We start from the raw sequence: 13,489 nt of genomic DNA, 5'->3' as shown, positions 1-13,489 counted from the left end.
TCTTTTTAATCATAGACCGGTGACAGGGACAAGGGGGCATCCTCTACGTCTGGAGGAAAGAAGGTTTAAGCATAATAACAGACGCGGGTTCTTTACTGTAAGAGCAGTGAGACTATGGAACTCTCTGCCGTATGATGTTGTAATGAGTGATTCATTACTTAAATTTAAGAGGGGACTGGATAACTTCCTGGAAAAGTATAATGTTACACGGTAAATATATTAGATTCTTTGATAAGGCGTTGATCCAGGGAACTAGTCTGATTGCCGTATGTGGGGTCGGGAAGGAATTTTTTTCCCCATGGTGGAGCTTACTCTTACCACATGGGTTTTTTTTTGCCTTCCCCTGGATCAACATGTTAGGGCATGTTAGGTAAGTCTATGGGTTGAACTAGATGGACTTAAAGTCTTCCTTCAACCTTAATAACTATGTTACTATGTTACCAAATAGTAAAGTGCTACAGTGCAATTTAATAGATTATATCTGATGCATGACCATAGTAGCTTAGCGTTCTCCTCGGGCACAGAGTGGCAGTGGGCATCTCTCCATTGGCTTTGGAGAGCATTGTGAGCTCCAGGCGACTTATTATACCACGACTATGCCAATTCCCGGAGGAGTGCACTGTGCCCTCCACAAGCGGGTCCGTCCACAATGACGTCACTTCCGGTTATATTATTTTAAAAGTTATATTTTAGGTGTTTTTTCCCATTGGTTATAATCTGTATTATACTCTGATCTGATTGTATACATTCTCGTTTGTTTTTTTAATTTAAGGAGCTCCCAATATTCATTTTATATGATCAAGGTGGCAGTGGGAAAAAAAAAAAAAAAATAGAAAGACACAGTTTTAGTTCTGTAAAGGTTCCTTGACCCTTTTTCTGCCCTCAGGTCACTGACAAGACTGGCTTTAACTGAAAACTTCTATAATATGATAGACTTGTAAGACAGCCTGACAAACCAATCAAAAATACTGTTTTTAGGCAACATGGGCCCGGTAACCAGCCTGTCAAACATGAAATAGCTGATCAGCCTAAAGCTAAATTGGCACGGTACTGACAGCAGAGAACGCACCTTGGCAGCAGTCAAGCAATATTCCAAGTCTAAAAAGAGGGTGAAGGCCCAGGTTTATTGCCATTATTTTTCCAATGGCATTCATATTACTACCAAGTTTAGCAGATCTTGGTTGGATTTGCTGACAATTTTGTCTGTATGTCAGCTCAAGATCTGCAGCAAATATTGTAATAATGGTTTGATCAAATATGATAAATGTGGAGTTGCACAATATTACAAACAGCAGCAGGAACGGTTAGAGCTGAGAAACAAAGCCAGTTATATGCTACATCAGAAGATGGACATCTCAGATGTAGATCCCGAAAACCAGACCCTAATTCCACGGTGGTCTCGTTTTTCTAAACACGGACATTAGGATTATGTTATGTTCATGCGTCAGCCAATGGCCAGTAAAGTAGGATTATGAGGCGCACCTATTTTTAGTTTGGGTGTAACAGCTGGAGTAGGAGATTGGGCAGCAGAGGGAGAAGTCCCATCACATTTTACGGTTTGTTTTTCTTTTGGAGAGCTAGGACTGTCAGCCGCTTGTGATGTGCCTGGTCTTTCAGTCTGTGGTAAAGAACTGTGATCATCCATGGGTAATCTTGGTCCCTCCTCAGTGGAAACACAAGGACCTTCTGTTTGTGGAGAGAAACTGGGCCCATCAGCCGACTGTTCTGTATCAAGTCCACAAGTCTGTTGTAAGAGAGATGGAGAGCTGGCAGTGTCGGCTTCTGTCTGTGCGTTTTGTTGTCCTGCTGCTAACCGAGAGTCGGAGTTGTGCGAGGGCTCTGCTGGTAACTGCACATTTTCTTCTGTTGCTTCTACACCTAAAAAGATACAAATATGAATACCACTTAGTAACATCATTACATGGTTCGACATCGTCAAGGCCTAGCTCCAACTCAATACATAGACAGTCTGTTACATTTTGCAACAAACCAGTATTCATCCCAACAGTGAAGTAATACGGAGAATTGACTATGCTACGCCCTAAACTGCCTATGAATGATACAAAAGTGGAGCAGAGATATTGGAAACCTTCAGGAAATGAGATGGAAAATATTTAATATATTCAAGAACGTTTATTTGCAAAAATTAGAACTTTTTTTTAAATATGCAAATTCAGGGAAAACCATACAGTGGACTCAATAATGTGTTATCACAAGAATTACATGCAAGAAAAGATTAGAGATAGCACTGTGTTTTGTTTTCTTCATTATTTTAATCTGTTTCTGCATTTAATATTTGAGTTTTTAAGCAGAAAATACAAATGCTGATGTAATGTATAGGATATGCATGTTTATTATTATTTTGCCTTTTTCTGAGCATAAACAATGACATTCAGTGGTTGGACTGAATTATTTCTTCCAGCCTGAGCCCTTGCCATCAAATTATGTTATGTTGGCAAACTTTCAAGCATTCGCTTTCTTCTCTTTACCAAGGCTGCTGCAGTCAAGATCCAAATTGCACAGTTGAATTAATAACCCTCATGCTATTTATTGCACCTTATGTTTTATTAAAATCAGAAAAACAAGCAGAGAGATTCATATTTTATAGGCCAGTTCTTAGCTAGGTAGTTTGGAAGTGATGTTTATCATGAAATCCCACAGTAAATGGTATTTGAACTCATTACTTGACCACAAGGCTTATAAGCCACATAATTCATTCTCAGGGGCCCTCTCTACCTCTTTCAGGTAAAACGTACATGGTTTGATGATCAGATTTGTAGGCTCTGTAATAGAATAGTCTTTAAAGGGCTTCTCACACACTAATTGTGAATTTCATATCATAGGTCTACCTACTTTAATAACTACTCTGACCACGTTTCTATTATACTTCATTAGCAAATTCCCTACCTTTTTATTCTAACTTCCAATCTGGATTTTTTTTTACTTCCTTTTAATGATGATTTGTTTGAGTTTCCTGACATGCAGTGGGTATTCTTACACAGATCATCAGGTGCAGGGGTGCTGTCACTTAGGCCCCGTCACACACAGCGACGCTGCAGCGATACAGACAACGATGCTGATCGCTGCAGCGTCGCTGTTTTGTCGATGTGTGGTCGCTGGGGAGCGGTCACACAGACAGCTCTCTCCAGCGACCAACGATCAGGGGAACGACTTCGGCATCGTTGAAACTGTCTTCAACTATGCCGAAGTCCCCCTGCAGCACCCGGGTAACCATCGGGTTACTAAGCGCAGGGCCGCGCTTAGTAACCCGATGTTTACCCTGGTTACCAGCGTAAATGTAAAAAAAAACAAACCGTACATACTCACCATCTGATGTCCGTCAGGTCCCTTGCCGTCTGCTTCCTGCTCTGACTGAGTGCCGCCGTACAGTGAGAGCAGAGCACAGCGGTGACGTCACCGCTGTGCTGTACTTTCACTTTCACTTTGCGGCGCTCAGTCAGAGCAGGAAGCAGACGGCAAGGGACCTGACGGACATCAGATGGTGAGTATGTACTGTTTGGTTTTTTTTACATTTACGATGGTAACCAGGGTAAACATCGGGTTACTAAGCGCGGCCCTGCGCTTAGTAACCCGATGTTTACCCTGGTTACCAGTGAAGACATCGCTGGATCGGTGTCACACACACCGATTCAGCGATGTCAGCGGGACCTCAACGATCAAAAAACAGCCCAGGCCATTCCGACACGACCAGCGATTTCGCAGCAGGGGCCGGGTCGCTGGTACGTGTCAAACATAGCGAGATCGCTACTGAGGTCGCTGTTGCGTCACAAAACTTGTGACTCAGCAGCGATCTCGCTAGCGATCTCGCTATGTGAGACGGGGCCTTAACTCGGCATCCTTTTCCTCCCTGATATGAAGAGTCAGAGGGCAGTCTGGTAGTCACTCTCCACAGTTGCTTTTCTTGCTTTGAAAAGGGACTTCATCAGGCACATCCTTGTCAGAGGCAGAGTCTGTGTGTCTTTCCTATTGCGCATGTGATGGTTGTCCAGCGAAGGCGCACAATAAAGTAGTATGGAGACCATACTGCGCATGCATCAGAAAGGACATGCCTTATTACGTCCCTTTCCAGGCAGTGAAAGGAACTTTGGGGACCTGACCGCAGAACTGGACCCCGATAATGCTTCCTTTCAGGAAGAAAAAGGATGCCATGGAAGTGACCGCAGCCCCACCCGATCATGATCCATCCAGAGGGATGACGTACTGCTGGTTCTTACTGATACTGATAACGACTAGCTACAAAACACACAAGGCTCAGAAACAATAAAAAGTTACAAGGGCTAGAACAAGTGGCCACTACACAAAATAACACTTAGTGCCATGTAGCAATTCATTTTATACTGTATACTTTCATTCAAAGGGACGTTGGTTTTGTGAGATCGTGCTCTATTTTTATCAATGCTCAGATCAGTTCTATGTTTTCTTCATAGCATGTCATTGAGGTAAAAAAAACTATTGTGGCTAGGTTTTCAGCTGGTGAAATAGGGGGAAATATTACATGAATACAGATATACCATATTTTTCCCCTTTAGGATGTAAAAATATTAATTTTGTGACATTTTACACCAAGTCTCTAGCCTATAGAAAGAATTACGGTATACACTTTCAGTCACTTCTTGTTGTGACTAGAAGTAGAGTCATTTTCCCTCCACAGATGAGGGGATTGGGGTGACATTTTCTCTACAAGGATGCAGAGTCAACTGTATATATTGATTCAGATGAGTTTGGGAATATTTGCCACCAGCTATATGGCAGATTTGCTACAAACAGCAGAATTCTCGATCCGACCGCTAGGGTCCAACACTCAGTACCCGCACCAATCAGCAGTTATAACTGGATGTTAAACACATGGGCCCATTTATCAGGACAAGGAGACATAGTAGATTGAGACGCTCCTGACTCATGAAGGGAGGCACACGTCTTCATGAATCTGAAGCGCCTGACGCATGGCATGTGCCTTTGTGCTCTACGCCACAAATCCTGTTACAGTCAGGGACTGGAGTGAGATTTCTGGTGTATGTACGGAACGCTTCAGGTAATCATGACATTGACAAGCTGTGGCCTCACGCCCTCACAGCGCCCCCGTCCTGCCCAAGTTCCACCCTTATTAGTGGAGCTGTGAGAAACTGGCATGAAAATGACAAAAGCCACAAAATTTTGGCACAACTTTTCAAAGCTACCACTTTTTTGGTGTAAAAGCTTTGATGAATCAGGACTGTTGAGCTGAGCTACTGAGTGCTGCAGAATACCTCCTATACACTTATCAATCACTGTGGTGCAGAGCCAGACAAAAGCCGCTACACACTGAATGGAGTGGCAATTGCGCCTCTGTTTAATGTGTATACATACATCCGTCCACCTCTGATGCTAATAGCAGACCGGTGGGGTGTCAGGTGTCTGACCCTCCCCTTTATGAGACCTCATGAATACCTTGTGACCGGACAACCCCTTTAAGCAATGATACATCTGGTTCACCACTGCTACTACGGAAATCACAATTAGATAAGGTCTCAAGTTCTTTAATCATGTCTCAATCTCCTTTCACTGAAAATAAAAATTACAAGACTATCTTGTCAAAAGCCAGGAAAAACTAGGAGTTATTTTCTGGGAAAGCCAGTTGAGCAGATATAGCAGCCCTCAATATTCTAATGTCCATTCATTAGCCAGCTCTCCATGTGACCCACGCAATCAGGAATCATCAAGCTGTAGCATATGTAAAGTTCTTGAGGAGCAACTTCATCATTGAGATGCTGTCATAGAATGACCCTGTAGTAGTCATCTAGGCCAAGCCACTGGTCTGAATAGTCGCATAGTTTGAGCTCTAACTACATCCAATGACGTGTGATTGAAGGGCCAAAATCGGTCAGATGTCAGAAGATTGTCGATGAAAAATTCTTGGTCATGCTCTGCAGATTCCCTTTTGGCATGTCAACCACGTTTCAATGGGAGGCAGTGACTGCAAATGGTTTGTGAAAGGCACAACTGTCAATACAAAAACATATGGGTCTACAAGGTCTCCTAGGGAAAATACTTATATGGTGGCTCAGTGGTTAGCACGGTGGCTTTGCAGCGCAGGGGTCATGAATTCAAATCCCACCAGGGACAATAACTGCAAGGTGTTTCTCCCTGTGTTTGCGTGGGCTTTCTCTGGGTTCTCTGGTAAAGCCATTCTAGCAACATCAGGGTTAGCACTTTTCTTTCATTATCCCTTTTTTCTATGTAACTATATACCCATTTTGTAACATCTTTGTATACACATTATGTACACATATCTATATATATATATATATATATAATTGTCTAAGGTCCACTTCCGTCTGTTTGCACGGAAATCCCGCGTCGCTGATTTGTCGCGGCCGGCTGGGCGCAGGCACAGTCCGGCCGCGAATTGGCCCCTCCCTACTCCCCTCCAGTCAGTGCCCCCTCCATACTCCCCTCCAGTCAGCGCCCACATAGCGTTTTAGCAGTCCGTTAACGCTGCCATTAACCCTGTAAGTGTGACCAACTTTTTACTATTGATGATGCCTATGCAGCATCAATAGTAAAAACATATAATGTTAAAAATAATTTTAAAAAATCTCACCTTCCCACCTTCCGGCGTCCGCGGCAGCCTTTCCCGCTCCTCGCGACACTCCGGTCCCAAGAATGCATTGCGGCAATGACCCCAGATGACGTAGCGGTCTCGCGAGACCGCTACATCATCACGGGTTATTACCGCAAGGTATTACTGGGAACGGAGCGTCGCGAGGAGCATCGCTAAAGGCCTGAGCTGGATCAGGGGGCCGCCGGAAGGTGAGTATACAACTATTTCTTATTTAATTATTTTTTTTTTTTAACAGGGATATGGTACCCAAATTGCTATATACTACGTGGGCTGTGCTATATACTACGTGGCTGTGCTACATACTGCGTGGCTGTGCTACATACTGCGTGGCTGTGCTACATACTGCGTGGCTGTGCTACATACTGCGTGGCTGTGCTACATACTGCGTGGCTGTGCTACATACTGCGTGGCTGTGCTATATACTGTGTGGCTGTGCTATATACTGCGTGGCTGTGCTATATACTACGTGGGCTGTGCTATATGCTACGTGGGCTGTGAGACTCTTTCACCCGGGGCCCTCAAAAACCTGGAGCTGGCCCTGGCTTCACTGATTGGTGAATCAGCGTCAGACGCAGTCCGGCCGTGAATTGGCGTGGGATTTGAACCACACTTCGTGGTTGTGCCCGGCTGGCCGAATCGTGTGTATTCATTGCATGATTCTGAAATCTTCATAAATAAACTACATACATATTCTAGAATACCCGATGTGTTAAACTCTGCCTATTTTTCCAGATTAAATATATAAAATGTAATAGCTCTGCTGCGTCCCCCGACGTTACCTGTGACAAACTGGTGGAAGCAATGGAATCTGTGTGACTCCCCCTGCTGTTATAAGTACTATTAGAAGAGTAAGGGTTGTGATCATAATAAAAGGGGATATGCCCAATCTCGTCATCCCTAACCCCCCACAGCACGGCTACTAGGCAGCCTCTTCTAGTGTGGGAAGTGCCCTGATCACCACAGCTGCCCTCTGTGCATTCTCCTCTACAGCTGCTCTCTCCAGGACTGCCAGTAATGCTGCACCTGTCAGCTGAGAGACTGTCTGGGGCTCAGCCCTGGCCATTGAGATCTTACCAGCTGTCAACCTACAGGGACGAGCCTTTACAACTATCCATAGTTGCAGTTTTCATATATACGGTAGCCATTTAATAGAAAATACTTCCCCTTCACAGAATCATTTTGTATTGCCATAAAGTATACCTGGTGTACCAATACATACTTTGTATTCTGAAACCAATTTGCCCCTGCAGATCACAGCGGAGGTCTTGTTCATGTGTTTTCTCTGGAAAGAGTTGACAAATAAACAAGCCAAACACTCATGTGTGTGGAAATAGTAGGCAACTGAACAAGCGCTCATGTGTATGGGGGAGTGAGGAGTGACAGCGGTCTGCTGGACTATACTTATCGAAGACTTTGGGGACCTTGGCTTGTTTACATGGTCATACACTCTGTGCTTTATGAACTATAGCTCAGTGACAATTACAATAATACAAATGCAATGTTTCAGCAATAATATGGCTAAAAGGGTTATCCCCGTCTCCAAGATCCTATCCCAATATGTAATAGGTGTAATAATAAGAATATTAGCAAATTCCTCCAATTGGAAATGTAGTACAGTTTTTCTGAATCACTGTGTCTCAGTGCAGGCAATGCAGGACCTTAGGTATCTATGGTTACGACCACTAGCAAATAGCTAACTGTCACTATATCAGTGGTCGTAACCATGGATACCTAAGGTCCTGCAATACCTGCACATGAGGAAAGAAACAGCGAATCAGAAAAACTATATTACATTTCTAATTGGAGGTATTTGCTAACATTAGTATTATACCTACTACATATTGGGATAGGGTCTTGGAGATAGGAATACCCCTTTAAGCCAACAACATTTCCTAGTCTCCTTGTGCTCTGTGCTAGTTTACAAGTTATGTTTGCCATTTAACAGGAGGATGACTAACCATAAGAGGCTACCGATTATGGCACATATTACAAATAATCCAAGAACAACGTTCTTTCCCGAAATCTCTAGACGCGGAAAGTGGCTTCATAGAGTGGCCATTAAGGTTTCTATAGGAAAGCTATTATTGACATGCTGCATCTTACACATTGTGCCCACTATGCAGCCTACTTGGTACTCCGAGTCAGATGACATCAGAACCCAGGCGTCTGACCTTGCAGAGATCCCAGCTGCCAGCAGCCATCAAAGACAGGGAAGGTTCCACACAGCCAGCCCTTTCCATTCACCACATAGCTAGCATTACCACATGGCTGCCAGCTCAGCCTAAGAAGGCGGACAGTTGCTGCACAAATGGTGAAGAAGAGGCGCAAGAAAAACTCACACAGAAACAAAGTAAAAGGAGTCACCACCGTATGTCAGACAAGCAACTGAAATAGTATCGTTCAGATAGGAAAGAATTGCTGACAACCCCATCTAACATGTTCAGTAGGAGAAAACTTACTTGCTTTAAATCAATACGGCATAATTGTTATCAGAAATGGAAGAAGAAGTACAGCACAAAACACCCATCACCATCCACTGGAATTACGGCACATTGATCTTCCATTACTTGCAGACAAGAATTCCATCTACCGGTGTGTGGACAACAAGTCTTTTAAACTCGTGCAAAACTAGCTGAGTGTATGGGGGGTTTAAAGAGAATCGGACAGCAGGTTTTTGCACTATAATCTGAGAGCAGCATGTAGTGGCTGAGAGTCTGATTCCAGTGATGTGTCACTTACTGGCAGTATGTTGCGGTTTTAACAAAATTACTGTTTGATCACCAAATTATCAGTACGGGACTATGGATCTTGTGTCTCCTAGTCAACTCTTTTTTTGTAATCACGCCCCCATCACTGTACACAGAAAGCTGCCAATCAATGGTGTGTGTGTTAGATCTGCAGCAGAGAAAACAGCGATTGTACCAAAATTACAGATTCCAGAACAGCAAGTGGCACATTACTATGTCTCAGCCCCTACACCATGCTGCTCTCAGATTACATAGCATAAACCTGGTGACAGATTCATTTTTAGACACGATTATACTAACTTTTAAAATCCATGTCTGAATAACTGCGAGCAGGGCCCTCGTTCCTCTTGATATCTGTTGATTTATGTGATTATTGTTATGCTGTAATGTCTACAGTATCTTCAAGTCCCCTCTAAAATGTAAAGTGCTGCAGAATATGTTGGCGCTATAGAAATAAAATTAATATTATTGTAAATTACTATAACTGCATAATCACAATAATAACAAGCAAAGAATTGAACTCCTAAAATGCGCATTTTAATACCAGGCAAGAAAATTGTACACCAGCCATTATCAATTCTTATAAATCTATTTAAAGGAGGGTGACCTTAGAATAGTTCCTCAATGTAGGATAGGAGCAGCTGGATGTACCCACTGACCAAAGCTGTAGCAGTCCTCAGGACCAGTCAGCAATGTCAGACCCTTGCCCTTGTGAAAGCTGGTGCTGGCTCCCCTAAACCTAATACAGGATACTGGGGTCAGCTTCTGGTCTACCGCCTTTCACTGAATATGGAAATACAAAACATGTGAAATAATCCTAATATCCTATTAGGGGGGAAAGCATTTCACTGAAAATAACTATAGTGGGGAAAAAAAAAGATTTTTGGCACTGCATAAATGATAGACTATAATTTAGGGAACCCGACTGAATTGATCCTTTGGGGCTGTCACTCATGTGGGAATAGCTAGGGGATTCTGTGGAAGAGAATGCTAAACAGCGGCAGGATGACTGCTACAAAGAGACCACCCCAGGAATCCTCATTCACACGCAGCCCACCATGTGACCACGAGGACAACCATGTCACATCTCCGCACCCGCACTCGCTGCTTTTTATACGGACCTTAGCTAATGCAGGAAGAATGCAGCCACTAATCACTCCTTCATTCAAAGCACTTCTCCAACTAGCAGCCATTTTACTGGAGAATTGGCACAACACATTTCTTATAGTCCTTGTGTAAACACCTCACAACGGACTCAAAACGGAGGCATTTTATTTTTCATTTCTTCAAATCATTTCTCAAGGTGATAAATATTTAGTGACAAGAAGTTATTGCAGAATGGACCTACACTACACAGCAATAAAGGGCTGCTTCAGCTGTCCAGCAGTCATCCACTGGCCCCGGGGTGCCATCATGCCGCCTGACCCCTAACATATTCTGCCGCCCACTATCACTAAGTAAATCAGGCAGCACATAAGAAACGGTAAAATAAAACAATGGCCATATCGTCGATTCATTGACTCCGAGACATCAATGCTATTCATTATCCGCACAATGATCTTTTTGTGCAATACTATGCTCCATTGCCAGGCAGAATACTTCATACATAGAAAATAATAAAGATGCCTAAAACCACAACTGCGGCCCGGCTCTTATAACTGGGCACAACTTGCGCTCCACCTTCCTAGTACACAATGGTACTGATTACCATGGTCACTGCCTTACAATTTTGGAGCACAAAATTTTAAAGGGAACCTGTCACCCCGTTTTTTCAGTATGAGATAAAAATACTGTTAAATAGGGCCTGAGCTGTGCATTACAATAGTGTATTTTGTGGACCCCGATTCCCCACCTATGCTGCCGAAATACGTTACCAAAGTAGCCGTTTTCGCCTGTCAATCAGGCTGGTCTGGTCAGATGGGCGTGGTGTCTTCCCCCAGATCTTGCTTAGTTTTCCGTTGGTGGCGTAGTGGTTGGCGCATGCCCAAGTCCAGAATCCACTGCACAGGGGAGGGAAAAGAGCGCGATCTGCGCTATTCCCCTGGTGATCGTGGGGGCGGCCAGAGTTCGCATCTCTGCTTCAGGAAAATGGCCGCCGCGATCTCCATCTGCGCACGCGCGGCATCCCGCGGCCATTTTCCTGAAGCCCCGGGCAGCAGAGCGCTCAATCTGCGCACGCGTGGCCACAGGAAGATGGCCGCCCCCACCGATCACCAGGGGAATAGCGCAGATCGCGCTCTTTTCCCTCCCCTGTGCAGTGGATTCTGGACTTGGGCATGCGCAAACCACTACGCCACCAACGGAAAACTAAGCAAGATCTGGGGGAAGACACCACGCCCATCTGACCAGACCAGCCTGATTGACAGGCGAAAACGGCTACTTTGGTAACGTATTTCGGCAGCATAGGTGGGGAATCGGGGTCCACAAAATACACTATTGTAATGCACAGCTCAGGCCCTATTTAACAGTATTTTTATCTCATACGGAAAAAACGGGGGTGACAGGTTCCCTTTAAACAGAAGGATCAATGAAATCCAAAAAAAAAAAAAAAACCCCACAACATTACATTGACCCCTTGGCGCCATGGTCAGTTTTGTTTTAGCCTTTATGACAGACTTTTTTTTTTTTTACTTTTTATCATTGTTGCATTTTAGTAGCCATACCTTTTTTTTGTCAGTCATATGAAGGCTTGTGTTTTTTTAGGATGAGTTGTATTTGTCAGTGGAATTATTTTGGGGTACATACTGTATAAAGTATTAACATTTGCATTTGACATTTTTACACTACTCTGTGCTGCACTAAAAGTATTGCCTTTATTTTGTGGGTCAGTATGAATATGGCGATGCTAAATTTCTATAGTTTTGTATTCGTGGCTTTTTATTTTGACAATACAACTTGCAAAAAAATAATTTGTTTTTATGTTGTCGTATTGCGAGAGCCACAAGTTATAGAATTTTCCATTAATGGAGATGTAAAAAAAACTGAGGGAAAGCCGACAACTGGGGGCTGATTTCTATAGTCTGGGAAGGGGTAATAAACATGGATCTTCCCAGGCTATTAATATCAGCTCAAAGCGGTCTACTTAGCCTTTACTGGTTATTAACAAAGGGTGACACCCCAAAAAATGACGTGGGATCCACCCTATAATTAATAACCAGCAAATGCTAGGCAGACAGCTGCGGGATGATATTGTCATGTCCCATGATTTAGGAAATATACAGACAGTATTGCATTACCATTGTGTTGTTATATTGTGCCGTTTCATTGCTATGCAATAAGGTTTGCAGTCTAGAAGTTTGGCCTTCCTCTCTCCCGGTCCGTCTGAGGTAGCTCTGATGTCAGTAACCCCTCCCTTCTTCCTCATTCAACATCAGCCATCTTAGAAGTTCATGTGTATGCAGTCCTGTTTCTGAAAAGTCTTTTTTTATCTGCTGTAAGTGTGCATATCTTCAAGAATACAGCTGGAAAAGAAACCTTCTTCTGGAATCTTCTAATGTGCCTCCTACAGTTGAGTTAAAAGTGTCAGTAAGGTGAAAGAGACAGTTTCTAGACTGTCTCACAGTGCCCTACGTTTGCAGCTTATTCATGGAGTCAGAATAGATATTAATAGCGTAGGAAGGGGCCATGAATACTGAACCGCTCCTAGACCAAAAACATCAGCTCTCAGCCACCCCAGTAATGGCAATGCCACCGATAGGTTGTGGCATGACAACCCAGGGTCTGCAGGAGACCCCTGTGTTTGTCATTGTCGGATAGCTATGAGTGCCACCCAGCAGCTGGCACTCATAGCAGGTGATTATTTTAGCTATACAGAGCAGGGCTGAAGCCCTGCTGTGTGTAGCACAGGCGATCAGATGGTTGCAGCTTCTAGTCTCTCATGGAGACTATTGAAGCAAGTGAAAAGTAAAAAAAAAAAAAAAGTTTTTAAAAATCTAAAAAGAAAAACAAAACAAAAAGAATTCATCCGATCGGTAAACGGCGTAACGAGAGGGGGAAATAAAAAAAATCAATCAATTGCCAGAATTACTTTTTTTGTCACCACAACATTGCATTAAAATACAATAGTGGGCGATCGTGTCTGCACCAAAATGCTACCAATAAAAAGGTCAGCTCAGCACGC

General features: G+C 43.5%; 1 protein-coding gene across 6 annotated transcripts in view; it reads right to left on the bottom strand.

The window, feature by feature from the left end:
* Positions 1-13,489, bottom strand: part of LOC143815984 (MAP7 domain-containing protein 1-like) — a 132,264-nt gene that overhangs the window by 76,224 nt on the left and 42,551 nt on the right. For all 6 annotated transcript variants that reach the window (XM_077295852.1, XM_077295849.1, XM_077295854.1 and 3 more), the window contains exon 2: positions 1,483-1,878. In XM_077295852.1, coding sequence (XP_077151967.1) covers positions 1,483-1,878 — 396 coding nt within the window. The remainder of the gene's footprint in view (positions 1-1,482; positions 1,879-13,489) is intronic.

The sequence above is a fragment of the Ranitomeya variabilis genome, chromosome 3 (genome assembly GCF_051348905.1).
Source record: "Ranitomeya variabilis isolate aRanVar5 chromosome 3, aRanVar5.hap1, whole genome shotgun sequence".
NCBI classification, from domain to species: Eukaryota; Metazoa; Chordata; class Amphibia; order Anura; family Dendrobatidae; genus Ranitomeya; species Ranitomeya variabilis.
Note: the sequence above shows the minus strand (reverse complement) of the source record. Positions and strands in the feature narration are given on the sequence as shown.